At 35.3% G+C, this 20767-nt stretch overlaps 1 protein-coding gene across 5 annotated transcripts in view; it reads left to right on the top strand.

Annotated features, from left to right (window-relative positions):
* The window catches only part of KANSL1 (KAT8 regulatory NSL complex subunit 1), a 199195-nt gene that overhangs the window by 131371 nt on the left and 47057 nt on the right, over positions 1-20767 (top strand). For all 5 annotated transcript variants that reach the window (XM_081273007.1, XM_081273008.1, XM_081273010.1 and 2 more), the window contains exons 3-4: positions 6254-6395; positions 15011-15112. In XM_081273007.1, the coding sequence (XP_081129133.1) occupies positions 6254-6395; positions 15011-15112 (244 nt within the window). The remainder of the gene's footprint in view (positions 1-6253; positions 6396-15010; positions 15113-20767) is intronic.

The following is a 20767-nucleotide window of genomic DNA, read 5'->3' as shown; positions in this document are numbered from 1 at the left end:
ATTCTGGTACAGACTCAGTTTTGCTGTATCTCTTCTTTTTATTTTATAAATGATCTAAACAAACTGGAGATTTCAGAATTTAGGTGTCTCAGGCTTTCTTGTGCATGTAATTCTTGTGAAATAGCTCACCAGATGAGCATTTGACAGTGATTTACTCAGACCAGTCATTGTACTTTGAGTTTGAGGACTTTAATAAAACCTTCGTTAAATTAAAAGGAAAAGAGTTGGAGGTAGATGGGAAAACAATAAAAAATGAAATGACCACCATTCAGGTCTTTCTGGCATATTTGTTTTTGCTTTAATGAAACCATTAAAATTGTCTGGCACTATTCTGTTGGACTTCTGTACAAATTTCTGTCTTGAAATGGAACTGCCTGACTTAATTAGAACCAACACTAGGTCAAGGTGTTTGCCATGTCTAGCTCTTTAGATAAATCAATAGCTTTTGCTGTAGTTCATCTCAGAATAAAAGTATATCCACCACTGTGGATAAAAGTGTAGTTCATCTCAGAATAAAAGTGTATCCACCACTGTGGCAGTGCTGTGGGCATTTAATATAGGGTTTATAAATTACAGAAAGTCAATACAACAATCATGAATTCATAGTCCACTGATAAGTTCTGAGAAAGAGGTATATTATTACAAATTTTTATTTTTCATTCTCAGCAGAAATTACTACATTACTTAGCACTTTTATTTTGGCAAAATCAATGATGATCATCTGAGTTAAAGTGTTCAGATCATTTCCTGTTTTGGTGCAGTAGGAAAGATTATATCATTGACCTCTTTGAAGATTCAATGAATAATTTTCACTAAAATAGAAGGAGCCTGGACCCCACATTTAAGATAGGTTAAATCCCCTTACATAAAGTTTCTGGTGTTGATCTGTTGCTGTCTTCTAATGAAACATTTCCATTAACAGTAACATTCAAGATGATTTTAAAGAACTAAAAACATTTTAAAAAATAATTTTTTCCACATTAACTAAGATGTAAACTGAGCCTTATATTTAGGTAGGGGAATACTTTCCACTGTATGGCTTTAGAATGTTTTATAAAGAGGAAATGATTTTTTGCTTAAGTAAATACAGTACATATTCTATATATTTTTAGATTCAGCAGAATATCCTCAGTTCTAGATAGGTAGGTAATCTACTTCTGTAAAAAGATCTATTAAAAGAGTAAGTTCACACATCTAAGGGAATCAATATATTTGACAAGTACTTACAAACCAATATTGGCACATAGCTGACAACATTAAAATTTACTATTTAGTATCACAAAAGCAAATGTTATACAAATTTACTGCATTTAGATAACTGAAAAGCAATTCATAGTGTGAATTTTAAATAAATTTTTTACACAGCACATGTAGACAAAGCAAATTTACCAATAAAAACTATGTAAAATCAAAATAAGAGTTAAAAAAAATTTCCACCCAGGTGTTAACCATGATACATGTGGACAAAAGTTTTGCTGGAAACTGAAAAAAAGCACACAGCAATAAAATACTCCTCAGAGACAAAGTTAAAGCAATTTCACCAATTGTTAGCATGGAACCATCGAAGGGAAACAGTTGAAAACCTTACCAGTGTTGGAATTCATGTCTTCATTATTGATTATGGCTGTATTGGAAATTAAGTCGTTGTTATATTTATAATATCATTCTATAATCTGAGGCTATGGAGTTTTTTTTATAAGTCCATATACTGAGAATATGCCTAATGTGAAATCAGTGTCTGCTGTTCTTGAGCCATAAATTATTAGAGTATTAAATTTACATTTTCGATATTGGGGGAGGTCTACCTTCATTTTCAATAAACACAAAATTGTGTGGTTTGTTTTGTCAAGGAAAAAAATGTACAGCAGGGAACTCTTACTCTTGTGATTTTAATACTACTCTTTGTGATTTTAATATTCTGTGGTATTCTACTCTGCCACTGGGGTATGGTAACATCACATCTCACCCCAGACTTGTTAATAACTACATACCTCTCATGTTTGCTGATAGCTCAGCTCTCTGCTCATATTACTCGTGTTTTAAACATAAGATAGTTTATGGATTCTTGGGTAGGGTTTTCCATTTTTTATTACAATTAATCTGAGTTTGAACAACATTATAGAAAAACTGATAGTTTTCTATTGCAAATCAATTGTATACCAGCACATATGTATTTGTAGAATGAAACCTGTTAATAAGCTGATGATTGCGAATAATATTCCTTTATTGCTGCTTTTTGTGATTATTTCATTGGCCAGTTTCCAAAAAGTATTATCAGAAGGCTGAGTTTGTATTGTTATTTAACATACATGTGAAATAGTAGGCCTATTGTCTTTTTGGTGGGCTGGGGGGGGGGGCTTGTTTTGGTGTTGGTGATGCTAGGCATAGAACCCCAGGCCTATTACTTCTGACCTTTCTACCAAAGAAAAAAGGTATGTACAAAAGTTATTGTGAACTAAAATGTTTTTAAAAATTTACTTTTCCTGGTGTATTTCCCCCCCACCCCGCACACATTTTTTATTGGTACGTTATAGTAATACAGAATGGTGGAATTTGTTGTTACATATTTGTACATGTACACAATATAGTTTGGCCAGTATCACTTCCCAGTATGTCTCCCTTCCTTTCCTTCCTTCCATATTTTCAGAACAGTTTTTTGTTTTGTTTTTGCAGTGTTGAAAATTGAACCGGTTTTTGTTTTGTTTTTTATACAGGGAATTGAACCCAGTGGCATCTAACCACTGAGCCACATCCCTACCACCCCCCTACCCCTCTTTTTGTAGTTTATTTAGAGACAGGGTTTCACTGAGTTGCTTAGGGCTTCCCTAAATTGTTGAGGCTGGCTTTGAACTAGAGATCCTCCTGTCTCAGCAGGAGGGATTACAGGCATGTGCCATTATGCCTGGCCTGAACCTAGCTTTCCACGTGTGTGCCTCCTGCCCCAAGCAAACAAGAAAGAAAGAAAAAAAATTAAGATGTCTCATTCAGAGATAACAATAAGATTTCATCTTTCCTGCTAATCTGGAATACTTGGGATCCTGGAACACTGTCAGGAGAAAGCTTATGAACTACATTCGGGATTTTTTTGTCCACCTCAGGTACAAACGCAGAAGTAGCCTAAGTTTGCCAACAAGGTGTCTTTCCTTGCCTTTGGTTTTTAAATTGAGCAAGACATTGATACAGTGTATACTGAATAGTAATGTGTACTATACTATTGCACTCCTGCCTGATAAACTCTGGTGTGTTGCTATTTGTGGTTGGTTATTGACAATTATTGTGACCTGTGTTTTCATACTCCAAAGAATGTAGTAGAAAAGACTCTTTTGAGTGCTTGTACATATTTGTACATGCACACAATACAATTGTCCAAGTATCCTATTTTTAGGACAATCTGTAGTTTCATTCTTAATTAAATTAAAGGATAATATAAGCTCGAGATTATGAAATAGTCACAGAATTGAAAAGTTGGTATATTATTTCCTTGAAATCCAAATTTTGGAAGGGGAAAGAACTGTGTAATTTTTTGAACATAGGAGTAACAAGAAATGTGAGTTTATTCAAGGCGAGTTCATTTAGGGAGCATAATCTGATTGACCAATGAATATCAATAAGTAGACCAGCAGTGATAGATGGTACCATTCGAAATGAATGGAACCTATAAAAGGTAGAAATTTTGCAGGATAGGTTGATGGTAAGCCTTTTAAATCTAGTTTTAATTGGGAATAGGATATGAAGGGCAACTGGCTATGTCTTTTAGAAAGGGGAGGTCCCTAGGTTATTTCTAATCACTTGAGGCCTGATTATTTTGAATTCAGGTCAGAAGTAGACCTACACAGCCTACATTGAAGCCCTTCACTACTTACTACAATGTATTGTTTTATTTTAAAGTTATTCCATCAGAATTAGGAAACTATAAAATGCCTTGTTTCTAGAAGAACATACACAATTGTATAATACATTATCACAATGGTTGATCTGAATGACTTGTTAGGATCATATAAAAGTTAGTACAATTACTATTTTTATTATGATGATTAAGCACTCATTTCTAACCTTACTGCAACCATATTTATTATTGACATTTATCAATGGGATTATATAAAAATTCATGCATTATAATTTTTCGTAGTAAGTGTGTGTATTCTAATTGGTAGTAGAACCAAGGGCATTGTGACTGTTTATTTCTGGAAAAATAATTTTGTAGTAGATTGTGAAATATTTTGGTTACAAACTGAATACAGAATAAAGCAGGAGCAATATACCCCTCTTAGTTAAAGAATGTTAAATTGCCACATTTCTGTCATAATTTTTCTGAGAAGTCAAATGTTACATTTTAAGTAGAGCTAAACTCCGCAATTTTTCTATTCCCCTTCCCAGAGATAATAAAGACCCTACACTGATCCTGAATTTGTTGTATATACATTCTATACATGTTTTATACCGTTTTTTTAAACCTAACTATATTAGTAACAATCATTATTTTTTAGTTTTTCATGTAGTTTTTCCATTGCACCACTGTTGGTTGATGGTCATGTTGATACATGTAGCAAATTAAGTTTCCAAATAATATTTCATTAAATTCCTTTACTATTTGTATGTACCTGTACTAGTATTTATTCCTACCTCCTACACCATGTTGACTCCAGGTCTTCAGCACTCTACTACTGAGCTACACTCTGTTCCCTGTAATAGTACTCATACTGTTTTTTTGTTTTTATGTGACTTCTCCATTTAATATTGTGTTCTGAGATTTAGTCTTGTTGATATGTAGAGCTATAGATTTGTGTTTATTATTATAGGAGAAATTTTTAGAGGAATAAATTAGTTTAAGTGCTTTAACAGTTAGGTTGTAATTAATTTTGGATTTATTACAAATTCTGCAATGAACCTATTTCCATATGCAGATGTAAAAGTTAAATTCTCAGAAGCACAATTTCATAATGGTTAGGTATGTAGATTGTCCACCTAGCCACATATTTCCAAATTATTCTTCAAAAGTAGTCATACCACTTAGGAGCAGTGTACAAATTGCTGTTTTACATATCTTATCATCCCCTGATTTTATCAGACTTTGAGTTTTTCCAGTCTAGATTTAAATCAGCATCTCAATATTTTATTTAATATTTTAACCAAATTCTAATAAGATTGGGCATATGTTGTATTTATTGATCATTTGAGTTTTTCTCCTGTGAATTAAGATCGTCTCTTTTTTAATTCCAGCATATTTCTGGAGTTCTGTTATATGTTTTGATTATTTAATCTTTAGTTATGTCTGTTTACAGATATCCTCTATCAACCAGTACCTTGCCTTTTAACTTTGTTAATTAGATCTTTTTGAAAATTAGGTCATGTTTTGTTTCTTATTTAAGAAAGTCTTTCCTTTTCTAAGTCCCAAAGATACACTTTGTGTTTTAAGTGTGTATGTACAAATATAGCAATTTGAAAATTTTAAATTATGGAATTATATCATGAAAAAAGAAACTTTTACTTTCCCTATATAAAGAACTAGGCATTTTGAATAGATCAATCTAATTCATTAGAATCTCACTTGATTTGAATGCCATAGCTTTATATATCCAGTTTTAAGTTGTGAGGCTCTGTATTCTGTTCCATTGGTCTTTTGTCCATCTTATATTGCCTTAGTTACCGTAATTTTATACTGAGTTTTGATACCTGATAATTTAAATTTATATCATGCTTTACTTTTCAGAATATCTTTGCTAATGGTTCTTTTTTCTGTGTGAACTTTTAGATGTTTCTCAACTTCTATGAAGAACCCTGCAGAGAATTTTATTGGGATGTCTTTGAATTTACAGATTTATATGAAAATTGCCTTATTAAAACATTTATCTTGCCATTTGTGTAGATCTTTATATCTCTCAGACTTATTTATCTGTAAAGATTTTTTTCCTCTAGTATTAGATTTGTTGGTGAGTTTAGTTATGAGTAGAGCTTTTACAGAAAATATTTTTCTGTGACTGGAATTTTTAACAGAAATTATTTTTCATATATGTCTTATTTTAAAGTAGAAAAATTAAGGCAATTTCAGAGGATTTTTTTAGGGGGGGTGCACAGGATCAGGGTACTTAATCTATATGAAGTGTTTTATTCCACAAGTGTCCTTCCTGTAGGTTCTGTGTGTGTGTCCATCTTTGCTTTTTCTTGATAATAAGTTAGTCTGTATAAGTGCCTTCATCTGATTTGGTATAGATACTATCTACTCTTGGATTTCACTCAGTTTATTTCCTTTTAGGAGACGCAGGTCAGAATGGAGATGGGCTGCAGACCGAGCAGCTATTGTGAGCCGCTGGAACTGGCTTCAAGCTCATGTTTCTGACTTGGAATATCGAATTCGTCAGCAAACCGATATTTACAAACAGATTCGTGCTAATAAGGTAAGGGATCAGTATCTGGTGTTTTCAGCCCAATTAAAAACTACCATTTTCCCTTTTTTTTTCATCCTCTCTTACCCTTTCAGTAATTCTTCACTATGTCAAGATAAAAGGTGTAATGATCTGATATTATGAGCTGATGTTGGATAGTATACTGTAGTAAACAAGGCTAGAATATAATGTTTAATTGACGTGTGTTTAGAGAAGAACAGCATGGGTGTCTGAGTTAACATAAAACCCACCCCAAATAAAAGACTATATAATTAATGTAAACCATTAGCTGTCAGATTCATTATGTGTTCATGTCTAGTGAGGATTTTTACTATCTTGCTCTTTTGATTAGCTGTTTCCTGTTTTATTACTAAGCCTCTCTTGCTTGCTTGAGAAAAAATAGGGTTTGCCTAAACAATTGTTGAGGTAAATACATTGATGATGAGGAGTTTTATTTTGCTTTATTCCCCTGTCTGTGAAGGACTAATAAGCTACCTTACAGCTTTTATTTTTTATACTGACATTACATAGTTTTTCGTCGTGAAAAATCAACATAGGAGAAAGCTTTTTGCTCCAGTTTGAATTTGAGTTGAAAAGAAATTTGCACAGGAAAAAAAAAATCCATTCAACAAATATTGAGTGCTTACTGTGTAGCACCACTTTTCTCTGTGGAATGGTCATAGTAGTGAACAAAAATTCTACTTTCATGGAGCTTTACATTCTTGCACAGTGTCTTTTGTTCTTAATATTTTATGAGCTTCATGACTGACAGATGGGTCTAGATAAAGTCTACTCCTAAAAATGTGTTAAGTATCTTTTTGTCCTTAATGCTTGTCACGGCCTTAAGAAAACTGCTTACTGTAAACAGTATGTGTTAGATTAATTAATAGGTCTAAAGTTAAAGGGTGATCAAATGACAAGATAAACAAAGTGATGAAAGTTTGATGTAAATGTTCTGTAGCTTCCTCTATCTACTCTTTTAAACATTTATGTTAAAAATTCCACTAGACATTTCCCCTCTTTAAAAAAAAAAAGTTCACTGGATAGTTCTAGGTTTTCCCCTTACATTGGATTTATGTATAAATCTCCAATAATCCATCTGAGCATATTATAATTGACATAGTCCAAAGGATTCACTTTTTAATAATTTGTTCCCTTAGGGTAGAGAACAGATTAAATCATGACTAACTGTAACAAATTAGCTAGAAGATCCGTGGATGTGGTGGTGTATACGTGTAATACCAGTGTCTTGGGAGGCTAAGGCAGGAGGATTGGATGTTTGAGGCCAGCCTCAGCACTTGGTGAGGACCTAAGCAACTTAAAAAGACCCTGTCTCGAAGTAGAAAAGGACTGGGATATATGTAGCCCAATGGAAAGTGCCTCTGAGTTCAATCCCTGGTACTCCCCCATCTCCCACCCCCAGCCAAAAAACAAATTAGCTAAAAGAAAACTAAGAAATATTCTAGAGATTTTAGAGGTGGTGATTATTTTGCTTTTCTTACTTCATCTTCACAAAGGAAATTGTCAGGGACGCCTCTTCAGTGTCTGTTTCTAAGTTATTTTAACCAGTAGTTAGGTGGGAGTTTCTATATATGAAAACTAGAGTCTCTTGGTTAGTACAACAGTCATATTTGTTGCTTCATCTGTTTTATATACATTCATACATAGATATGTGCTTTTATATATGTGTATATGTTTTGTTATATTAGTTTTTCATTATAAAACTACCATAGTGCTAGGCCCATTGATGCAGACCTGTAATCCCTGCTACTCAAGAGGCTAAGACCAGCGGTTTGCAAATTTGAAGCCAGCCTGAGCAACTAAGTGAGACCCTGTCTCAAAATAAAAAGAGCTGGGGATATAGCTCAGTGAAAGAGCACTTGACTAACCTGTGAGATCCTGGAATCAACCCCCCAGTATTCTGATTAATCAATGAGTTTATCATATTTCATAGAATGTAAGATGCACCATTTTTTTTTATGTACCACTCAGATTATTTCAATTAAACCAGGGCAAAGCAGTTGTGAAATGCATCTTGATTTAAAAGATGTTGAGATGTGGAAAAGTGTGGTTTAGTTAAAATTGATGAAATACTGTGTATCAATTCAATTAATAGGATAAACTTGGAAATTACATAGAAGTATGGGGGATCATTCCCTAATAAACTCAACTTGGTACAAAATATTTTTTAAAAATTTTTATTAGTTATTGATGGACCTTTATTCATTAATTTGTTTATATGTGGTGCTGAGAATCGAACCCAGTGGTCCATACATGCTAGGCAAGCATGCTACCACTGAGCCACAACCCCAGCCAAAAACATTTTTATATATATATTTTCTTCCATCATTTTTCTCAGCGTCACATAACTATTTTGTTTAAAGAATTTTGTTACAGTGTATCCTGAATATTTACTGTCACTTTTTGGAAAATTTTGTTGTTATTAACTATGTTCTTCTAACTTTTCTTGTTGATTATTTAAATTATGTTTTTTTTAAATTATAAGGCATGCCATGATAAACATCTTTACTTCAGTCAAAGACATAAAAACTTTTATGTTTTTGCTGCACACTGTAGAGAAACAGAAATTTATTCTCTCTTAGTTCTTGGGGTCAGAAGTCTAAAGCCAGGATGTTTTCAGGGTCATGCTCCTTCTGAAGGTTCTGAGGAAGAATCTTGCTTCTTCCAAAGTTCTGGTGGTGGCTGGCAATCCTTGATGTGCTTTGGAGGAGGCTGTGTCACTCTAGTTGTTTGTTGCCTTTGCCTCCACGTGAGCATTGTTTCTTTGAACATCTGTGTCCAAATTTCCTTGTTAAAAATGCACTAATTGGGGACTGAGGCTGTAGCTCAGTGGTAAAGCGCTCCTCTCGCATACGTGAGGCACTGAGTTCAATCCTCAGCACCACATTAAAAAAAAAAAATAAATATACTGCATTCATCTACAACAAAAAATATACATAAAATTTATTTTTAAAAATGCACCAGTTGCAGTGTGTTTAGGGCCACTGTAAAGGGCTCATCATAACTTGATTACATCCACAAAGACCCTGCTTCCAAATAATGTCACATTGTTCTTATCAGACATAAATTGTGAGGGAATACTTCAATCCAGCCTAATAAATAAGCAGTGGAATTTCCTCAGTGATATATTACCATGCATTTGGATTTTACCTAGACTATTCTATTATTTTACTAATAGAAACCTTTGAGCACCTGTACTGTGTGCCAAAAACTATGCTATAGGCATTTTACTGTTATCCACAGTTTTAAAGATAAACAAATGAAGGTTTAGAGGTTAAGTAGTTTCTGCATGGTCCAAAGTGTATCATCCAAGTGAATCCAAAACCAAGGTTTGAGTATCTGGCCTCCAAAGTTTTGCTCAAGTTGGTGGTCACTTTTAAGTGCTTTGTTACTTTTCGGGTTATTGAAATCCAAGGGATTTTTTTCTCTGTGCATTAGTAGAGTGGATGGTGTTCCCATTCTGCTCCTAGGTTTACGTCATTTGCCTATGTTGTTCATGAGACAATTCTAGGTTTGATAATCAGATGTTCAGTTATAACTTTGTCTTTTGGATAGAAGATTGGAGAGATGGTGGGGCTTTTATTTTTTAAGGCTTTACTGTATTTTTCTTAAAATGAAGATATTTGGGGAAGTATTTGTGAACCACTGCTAGGTGATTCTAATTTCCATATATCATGTTCTTTGCTATCAGAAGTTAATATCAAAAGATAATACCCAGCTGGCCATGGTGGCACACAACTGTAATCCTAGTGGCTCAGGAGGCTAAGAGAGGAGGATCACAAGTTTCAGACCAGCCTCAGCAACTTAGCGAGACCCTGTCTCAAAATAAAAGGACTGAGGATGTGGTTCAGTGTTTAAATGCTCCCAGGTTAAATCCCTGGTTCAAAAAAAAAAAAAAAAAAAAAATCTTCCATGACAGAGAAAGGAAAATAATGTGTGTATGTATTGAATAAGTTCATCTTTCCAATATTCTTCTGCATCCACATCTAATGCATTAAAATGCTTTATTATTTTTCATCTCTTCTTCTGACTGATCTGAGAAATTCCACAGCAGTTGCTAAGGACGGAAATGTTATTGAGGATAAGAGGTGGGAAAGCATTGAAAACACCAGGTAGAAAAATGCTGGTTAGCAGGAGCTTATCCTTTGTCTTCAAATTTTTATTTATTTATTTTCGTTGCAGGTGGGCAAATAGCTTTATTTCATTTTTATGCGGTGCTAAGGTTTGAACCCAGTGCCTCTCATGTGCTAGGCAAGTGCTCTACCTCCAAGCCCCAGCCCCAGCCTTTAAATTTTATAAAGAGTTAAGGTTCCCATCTTAACCAAGTTACAGCTGTGTCTTCTTCAGGTAGCCCAAGGATGTTCTTAAGAAACTTATCTGCAGTTACTGTTTTGTTTGTTTTAAAGACTGTGTCTGCAGTTGTGACCTTACCAATTCCATTGGTCCTTGTATAAAGCGGAAGCTTACCTTGTGAGAGTTCTGTAGGGCTGGGCAGGCCACATGATCCTGTTTCTGGCTCAAAGGGCTGGAGTGAAGAATAGAGTGAGCTCTTGGCCTTTAATTTTGTCCTTTATCAGTTGCTATCTCTTTCAAGAGTACATTAACCCTAAGGCTTTTGGCGCTCAAACTGATGGCCATACCCATTTCTCATTGACCCAGTTGAAACACAGAATGCTATGGAATTCCATGTTTGGGTTGGCTTGACAGGGTAGAGTGGAAGAGTTTTCTTAGCTGATTGTAATCTTTCTTTTCATGGCTGTTAAACATGAGTAAACTTTTTCCCAAATAATTTAATGGAATGTAACTACTTGCATCCAAAAAAGGACATAAATATGAACTGTACAGTTTAATGATATATTTGAATATTTTAGGAAATTTCAAGTAATCATGTAAATCTTGAAGCCTCACTTCCATCAGCCTCGTTAGCTAGGCTCTACCTCTTTTCTCTTTTAGGTCACCTTCTCTAAACTTCTATTATAGTGCTGCTAAACTTCTATTATAGTAATGCTTTGCCTACTTTTTTTATCCAAGGCTAGATAAAGTTAAGTTCCTTATGGTAGAATCTGTTTTTAAATTTTCTTGAAAGAGGCTAGAAACCTTGTCAGGTTCTCTGACTTCCTTCCCAACCCACAAGCATATTTGCATATATGGTTGATTCTTTCTTCAAATATATATCCAGTGTCCAGCCACTTTGTTCCAAGCAACTGTATTTTCTGCTTTTGTTTGTCCTCCACTGTGTTAGCACAGTAGTTAGATTGATCCTTTAAAACTTAATCATTCTTCAAATCATCAAATTTACCCCCATCTTAACTTTTGCATTGACTTTTCTCTAGATACCTGTAAAGTTTGTTTTCATGTTTTTGTCAAATATTTAGTCACATATCACCTTCCTGGTGTGGTTTACTCTGGCTGCCTAATAGGAAATAGTATTCACTTCCACTTCTTAACCTTCTCTAGGTCCTTCTCTTTTCCATTTGACACCTTTCATATTGTTTGTTCTTACCCCAGTATTAGAATAATGTAAGGAATTTTGAGGGATGCGTTAGGGGAGATTGAGGGGAGAGGTCTCATTCTCTTCTGCATCCCCAGCACCTAAAAAATGTTTATGAATGGAAGAGTGGTTAACTTAAATAAATATAAGAAAATGTGGTCAAATTATATATGTCAAACTTAGAAAACTTGTGCACAGCAAAGGAAACAACAGTGAAGAGACAACCTATAGTATGTGAGAAAATATTGGCAAACTGTTCATTTAACAGGAGAGTAATATCCAGAGTATATAAGGGATTCAAGCAACAGCCCCATCCCAGGGAAAAAAATCCGGTTAAGAAATGGACAAAATGGATAGGCATTTTTCAAAAGAACATGAACAAAAGGCCAACAACTTGTATCATCACAATACAGAATGACTCTTATGAAAAAGACAAAAAACTTGCTGGGGGCAGTGGTGCATGCCTGTGACCCCAGGGGCTCAGGAGTCTGAGGCAGGAGGATCATAAGTTTAGAGCCAGCTTCAGCTATTTAGCGAGGCCCTAAGCAACTTAGTGAGATCCTTTCCCGAAATAAAAAGGAGTGGGAATTGTTGCTCAATTAAGTACCCCCGGGCTCAATCACTGGTACCCTATCAAAATAAAACAAAAATAATAATACTGGCAAGAATACAGAGATAGGGGAACTCTAATGCACTGTTTGGTGGGAATGTAAATTGATAACAGGTTTTATGGAAAACAGTATGGAGATTCCTCTGAAAACTAAAAGTTAGAACTGCCATATGACCTGGTAATCCCACTTTTCCCTCCCCTATATTTTATTTTCCCAACCTCTGTAAATTTGAGGGGACAGCAATGTTACTGAAGTTGTGGCCCATAATATTGTATTACTCATACATCCTGCACTCTACTGGGGATTGAACCCATGAGTGCTGTATCATTGAGCTACACTCTCAGCCCCCTTTTAATTTTATTTGAGACAGATTTCCCTAAATTCTCTGAGCTGGCCTTAAACCTGTCTAAGATAAACATTTCATCTTTTTACATCTCTTCTTTCAAAAAATTTTTGAATTAAAAAAGATCCCAGAGGATGCCAGGGATATATATAGCTCAGTTTGTAGAATGCTTGTCTTGCATGCACAAGGCCCTGGGTTCAATCCCCAGCACCACCAAAAAAAAAAAAAAAAAAAAAAAAAAAAAATATCCTAGGGATGGATCAGTCTGGTTCAGTCACTCATAAGAAGCTATATCTCAGTGTTCTAGTGAACTCAAACTAATATAGTCAAAATTTTTAGGACTTTTTAAAACGGAAATCTATATTTTAGGCTCTTCTCTGATGTATTCTGTTGGAGAACCATGACTGATAAGATCTAGAAGTCTAGTATGTATTTTTGCACATTACTGCGGATCGAATGAACCTGGCATATGCTAGGCAAATGCTCTACCACTGAGCTACATCACTATCCCTTTTTAAATTTTGTTTTGAGGCAGGTTCTTGCTAAGTTGCTATGCTGTCCTTTAACTTAAAATCCTCCTACCTCAACCTCCCAAATGCATGGGATTACAGGAATGTGCCACCCCACCTTGCTGGAAAGAGATTTCATGTGGAATATTTAATCCTATCCTGAGATAATAAGTAGATTTGATGACGGACCTGCCATATATGTTTGATATATTCCCCAGCTGATTCTAATTAAGAGCTGCTTTTTTTTCTTTTGGTGGGGCACTGGGGATTGAACGTAGGGTTGCTTAACCACTGAGCCACATCCCCAGCCCTTCTTTATTTTAAGATAGGATGTGCTAAGTTGTTTAGGGCTTCACTGAATTGCTGAGGCAGGCCTTGAACTCCCTATCTGCCTGCCTCAGCCTCCTGAGCTGCTGGGATTGCAAGTGTGTGCCACCATGCCCATCTTTAATAAGAGCTTCTTAATCTGGTTTGATCTGTTCACTATTACTTGGGATGAATGTAAGATCTGAATTTGAAATTGTCAAGCGGGAACTTAATCTGAAGTATTATATATGCTGGGTGCCAGTGGGGCATTAAAAAAAAAAAAGTTTTTTATTTCTGATTGCAGGGACTCTTCCATTTTTGTTTCACTCCATTATTCTGCAATACAGTTGTTTGAGCTCATAGTTGACAGTAGTAGTACATTTAATGTGGTAATCCTTCAGCCACATTTGTGATCAAGTTAACTAGAAACACTGCATTGCTTATGTTGATCCAGTCCAGTCCAGTTGGTAATATATATAAAGTACTAAAAAATGCCAGGCTCTGAATAAAAGGTGAATGACATGTCAAGTAAATCAGAACATTAAGGTGGAATAGTGAGGAAGCCTTTGCTGCCTTGCTGAATACCCTCCTACTACTAGGCTTTTTTGTTCATCCATTAAGAAGCAAATTTTCAGTTCAGCAAGTATTTCAATAAAATTGATACAGGTGCATTAAAGTAGATTGGAAATCTATATAGAGCTTATTTTTTCTATCAAAACTCTGGAAACTATATTTCAAAGTTACCGTTAGTAGTATATTCTTTGCTTTATTGATCAGTTGGTTTTTTTGTTTGTTTGTTTGTTTGTTTTTTGTTTTGTTTTTTTACAGTGCTAGGGATTAAACCCAGGGGCGCTTTATTACTGAGCCACATCCATAATACTTGTATTTACTTTTCAGGCAGAGTCTCACTAAGTTGTGAAAGCTAGCCTTGAATTTGCCCATCCTCCTGCCTCAGCCTCCCTGTTACTGGGAATATGGGCATGTACCACCATGCCTGTCTCAATTAAAGTTCTTTAGGTATTCCATAAATGGTTCGATGGGACATAATGGGTTAAATAACTCTTTTGGAGTAAGGCAATTTACATACCTGTAATCCCAGTGGCTTCAGAGGCTGAGACAGAAGAATCACAAGTTATGAGACCCTGTATCAGATAAAAAATAAAAGACCTGGGGCTATAGCTTATTGGCAGAGTGCTCTGCTAGTGTAGTTTGTTTCTGAACAATAGAGTAAGAGAAAAGGCTTTTGGTAAATGAGTCTTCTGCTTCTACCCTTTTGAGATTAGCTCCTAAATTTGTCATTTATTTCAGTCACTTAGTGTTGTTTATCTCTCCTCTCTGTCCCACAGGGGTTGATAGTTCTTGGGGAGGCACCTCCACCAGAACATACAGCAGACTTACTGCTTCCACTTAGTTCTGAGGTGAAGACAGATCATGGGACTGATAAATTGGTAAGTATAAAATAAAGGAAAGGTGAAACGAGTGAGAATTGAAGGTATAATTTCAGCACTCAGTTTATTCTTTATAAATAGAATGTTCCCATTGGCTAAAAGAAGGAAACTATCCCCTTTTATCACTTTGGGCATTTTGAGATCTGAATTCCTAAATTGGGCAACATAGGAACCCTCTTGCTGTGTAGCTGACCTTAGAATTTAAAGGTGGTTCCTAACCCTCAAGAAACCACAGCCAGAGCAAATATGAAATTTTGGAATGTTGTTTGGAATCTGTAGACCTGACTATACCCTGACCCTTTGAGAGGTAAAATAAAACTTTTTTGGCTTACTATAATATGTATAACCTTTTCATTAAAAGGTTGGACTAGAGGTTAAACTCTGAAAAATGTTGAAAATACTGTCTGTGGGTGATTCTTATTTTATAATAAGGATAAAACTATCTTCCATAATCTTCCATGTCCTTAGACCCTAGATCAAATCTCCCTCTTCTTTCCCTTTCCCTAACATAATTTCTTTCTTTCTGAATTCTAAGAGTGCTCATTTATTTATTATACTTTTTAAGTTTCCCTAAAAGCTAGCTGGCTTTTATGAATATTAGCATTTCTTCATGTCAGCTCAACAACTGAGTTTGAAATTCCAGTAATTATTCATTTTGATTATGCTTCCTGGTAGTAAGCAGTATTAACTCTTTAAATTCGGGGTTACTAGCCTGTCTCTTTATATCTGCAACTCATTAAAGCATGTTACCTTTTATATTTATCATGGTTAACAGGAATTCATATAAAATATAATGAAAATTAACTTTCTTCTGAGAAAGGTCATAGAGATGTTTGGGTTTTGAAAAGGTCTTTTACTCAGTTTTGAATGCCAGCTGCTGTTGCTATGGATAAATATAACAACATTAAGAGATCAAGAGTTCTTAACTGGAGGGTAGTTTATTAGAGTGCCAAATTACGCCACTATTTGGATCTGTAATGTGAGTTAATTATACGCTATCAATAGAATTTTTTAAGTGACTTATGAAACTTTAATTATTCCAGCCAAGGGAAATATTGCTCAGTGAGAGAAGAATCATGGGTAAATTGAGAGGTCAGCTGATGATAATAAAGAGGCACAGAAAACTTGAGGCATATTTGATTGGGAATAAGTTCTTTATAAACATTTATATAAATGTATCATGTCTTCAACAAAATGCAAGTCAGTTTTTACAAGAAAATCTACAATAAACATCTAACTTAAATTATCTGGGCCCCTAATCAATTATAAATAGTAGATAAAACAAAATGTGGGCTTCTTGAATAATGTTCCATTGTTAATACCGAAAGAACATATAGGCAGTCTTTTTTCCTTATTTCCAAACTGAATGTTCATTTTTTGGCAGAATCAATACCTATATATGTGGGTCTTGAAGACAGTACAGACTTTACTGAAATTTAAGTTGTTCTAAAGGGCCCCAGCCTGTGACATTTAGAGATTAGGTGAGCCTCTTTTGAGCCATGGAGCAAAGCAAGAAATTCTCCTTGAGATAGGAGATGGCTTTGTGTTGGGAGAAGAAAATAAGATCTAACGAGAAACTCCTAAAAAGTTCCTCTTCCCCCTTCTGGGGATTTGCACAATCTTACCACTCAAGACAGTTGGAAAGGTAAGGCTTGCTCAAGAGAGACAGTGAAGGCCTATGGCTTTATAGCTGCCAATAAAGTCTTCTGTGTTCAAATAAATAGCTGATGTGAAGTAAGGCTGTTTTTGTACAAAGAACGTGTGCCCCTGGAAAGAAAAAAGCTGTTGAGAGTTGTTCTCCAGTGTTGAGAAGCATGCCCTTTATCTTTCCCTCCTCCCTCTTCATTCCCTTGAATAGCAAACCATTTTCACCCATGTAAGAAAAAGTAGTGAAGGACCAGAGAATAACTAACTTGAAACTTATTTAAGTGAACTAAGTGAAGAAAGTAGTTTAAAAGTATTCAAGAAAGTCAGCAAGATTTCAGACAAAAAGTATTTTCAGGAAGAAGTGAGGGCTTTTTGGTCCATGTATCACAGGGTTTCTAGCATTCTACCAGAGAGCCATAGTATCGTTGGCTTGTATATTGTTGGAGGATGAAATTCAGAGCTGGCCAATAGGTAGAATTTGAGGGAGGGAGTAGCGAAGAGGGAGCTACATGGGATGGAGCAGGACTTAGGCCCACAATCTGTATGTATCCCTTCAAATCTTGATCTGACTTTGAGCTGTCCATGTTCAGGTCAGATTTTTACATGGTCTAGTAGAAAGTAACAGTTGGAAGACTGAAAGAGTTGAACAGAGATGGTTGTCGTTACTCACTGTGGGGAATGCAGAATTTGGAGTTTGGATCTCACATTGGACTTCGCATTGAAAGCATGGGGTGCTCACACGTTTGAGTTAAAAGAATGTTTCGCCAGACTAAGTAATTCACTGTAGGATTAAGGAGAAAACCAAAATATTTAAGTAGGCTTCAGTATGTTTCTTTGAATGCAGAATTACCAGTTCCACAAAATCAAGATGACCACTTAGAAAAACCTTAGCATCCTTCAGGGAAAGTGAATTGAAACCAAAGTCTCTATATAGACATACAATAAAAATTATTATACCTAGGAATAACCAGTAAAAAATGATCCTTAGTTATGAAGGAGAAAAGAGAAAATGGGACTGACAAAGTTTAAGAAGAATATCACTTTGTTTAAAAGAAGAAAAGTCAACTTACAGATGGAGTAAAAAAATTCTTTGGAGACTAGTATACATGAGAACTACTTTGTAGTCAGATGTGACAATCAAAAGTGAAGACAGTCTTAAAAGTAGCCATTGGAAAAAGGTGAATTCCACACAATAAAGCGTTTTTGCTCAGAGAGGGAGGTTCAATCACAGCATAAATAAAATGTTCAGATTCCTTAAGAGATTACCAAAACTGCAGAAGTGCATCCATCCCTTGGTATTCCCAGGGTATTGATATCAGCATCACCCCCACATATGCCAAAATTGTGGCATGCTCAAATCTCTTCTGTAAAGTGGCATATAGTATTTCTAGACATGTCCTCCTATATACTTCAATCTCCAGATATTAAGTAACCTCTAGATTATGTTTAACCCCTGTTGAGAGTTCTCCAGTGTTAACAAACATGCCCTTCTTGTAATACAATGTAAATAATTGTTAGATTGTACTGTTTAGATAATAATGACCAAAAGAAAGTCTGTATATATTCAGTATGGACATGTTTTTTTCTGAATACTGTTTTATACTGACATACAGTGCACAGAGTTCTGATTTTGCCATTCTCAACCAACACTTTTGTTTTCTGTTTGTTTTTTGGTTGTAGTCATCCTAATGGTTATGAGATGGTATCTCAAAGAGTAAAAATATTGAACATATTTTCATGTGGTTATTCCCCATTTATATGTCTTTTCTGGCTTAAAGTTATTGATGGACCTTTGTTTTATGTATGTATGTATGTGTATATATATATGTGGTGCTGAGAATTGAACCCGATGCCTCACACATGCTAGGCAAGTGCTCTACCACTGAACTACAGCCCTAGCCCCCATTTCTCATTTTTGAAGTGGTTTGTTTGTGAAATTCTTCATTGTTTCAAGAGTTCTACAAGTTTTGGATTTCATTCCCTATTCAGATGTGTGATTTGCAAATGTTTTCTCCCAATCTCTGGGTTGCCTTTTTACTCTGTGTTGTTGTTATTGTTTTGTTTTGATGCACAACATTTTAAAAATTTTCATGAAATTCAATTTGTCTTTTGTTTTAATCTTTGATGTCATATCAAGAAATCATTGCCAGGTCTAGGGTTGTAGCTCTGTGGTAGCGTGCTTGCCTACCACGTATGAGGCCCTGCGTTTAATCCTCAACACCACATAAAGATAAATAAATAATATAAAGGTATTATGTTTATCTACAACTAAAAAAAATAAATAAAAATAATCATTGCTAAATTCAGTGTTTTAAAGGTTTGTTTGTTTTTTTGTTTGTTTTGTAGTTGTTGTTGCTCTGAGAGATTTATAGTTTTAGGTGTTAACTTTTAAGTCTTTGATCCATTTTTTAAATATTCTTTTAGTTGTAGAAGGACACAACATCTTTTTATTTATTTTTATGTGGTGCTGAGGATCGAACCCGGTGCCTCACATGTGGAGGCAAGTGCTCTACCACTGAGCCACAACCCCAGCCCCTTTTGATCCATTTTGAGTTAATTTTTACTCGTAATTTTAGAGAAGAATCACCTTCATTCTTGGATATCCCGTTTTCCCAACATCATATGGGCAGGTGTGTTTTAAATTCAGTAGTGTCATCCAAGAAGCCATAAGGTCCAGGGCTTTTCTTTGCTTGTTAGATTTTTTTTATTACTGATTCAATCTCCTCACTTGTTTTAACTTTATTCAGATATTCTATTTCTTTACGAGGTAGACTTGATAGATTTTATATTTCTAGGAATTTGTCCATTTCATCAATCTGTTGGTGTGTAATTGTTCATATAGTCTCATAATCCTTTTAGTTTCTGTAGAATCAGTAGTAATATCCCCATTTTTATTTATGACTTTTTAAAATTTTTATTTTAGTTGTAGATGGACACAGTACCTTTATTTTTAATTTATTTATTTTTATGTGGTGCTGAGGCAACGCGAGGCAAGTGCTGTATCACTGAGTCACAATCCCAGCCCCATATGACTTTTTTTTTCCAGTCTTCTATTTTTCTTAGTCCTTCTAGATAAAGCCTTTATCAAATGGTCACCTTTAGGTTTCACGGTTTGTTTTTTCTCAGTCATCTTTATTATTTCCTTCTGCTAGCTTTGGATTGGGACTTATTTTTCTTATTTTCTATAAAGTTAAGATCTTGGGCTTTTTTTTGTTTAAATGTTTTTACATTTTTTTAAGTTGTTGATAGACCTTTATTTAATTTATGTTTATGTGGTGCTGAGAATCAAACCCAGTGCTTCACACATGTCAGGCAAGTGCACTACCACTGAGCCACAGCCCCAGTGCCAAGATCTTGTTTTTAATGTAAGTGTTCATAGCAGTAAATTTTCCTCATAAAATTTAACACTTTAACTACTTCCCATAAGTTTTGGGATGTTATATAGTTTTGTGGGTTGGTTGGTTTGTTTCTCTTATGGTGCCAGGGATTGAACCCAGGGTCTTGTGCATGCAAGGCAAGTACTCTTACCAACTGAGGTATACCCCCAGCCCTATAGGGTGTTATTGTTTTTTTGGGTGTGGGGTTTTTTTGTTTTGTTTTGGTAGTGCTTGAGATTGAACCCAGGGCTTTGCCCAAGAAAGTGCTCCACGGGCCAGTACATTTGCGCATGCCTGTAATCTCAGCAGCTCAGGAGGCTGAGGCAGTAGGATCATGAGTTCAAAAGCAGCCTCAGTATTTGGCAAGGTGCTAAGCAACTCAGTGAGACCCTGTCTCTAAATAAAATACAAAAATAGGGCCAGGAAGTGTGTGTGTGGCATTAGGGATTGAACTCAGGCACCCTCTGCCACTGAGTTACACCCCAGGTCCCCTTCTATTCCTTATAGCAGGGTCTTGCTAAGTTGCTGAAGCTGGCCTCCGACTTGTGATCCTCCTGCTTCCGCCTCCCAAATAGTTGAGATTATGGGTGTGCGACACCATGTGTGGCCTCTCATAGATTTCTAATTCCAT

Source organism: Spermophilus citellus (genome assembly GCF_964194105.1).
Source record: "Spermophilus citellus genome assembly, chromosome: 17".
Taxonomy (NCBI): Eukaryota; Metazoa; Chordata; class Mammalia; order Rodentia; family Sciuridae; genus Spermophilus; species Spermophilus citellus.
Note: the sequence above shows the minus strand (reverse complement) of the source record. Positions and strands in the feature narration are given on the sequence as shown.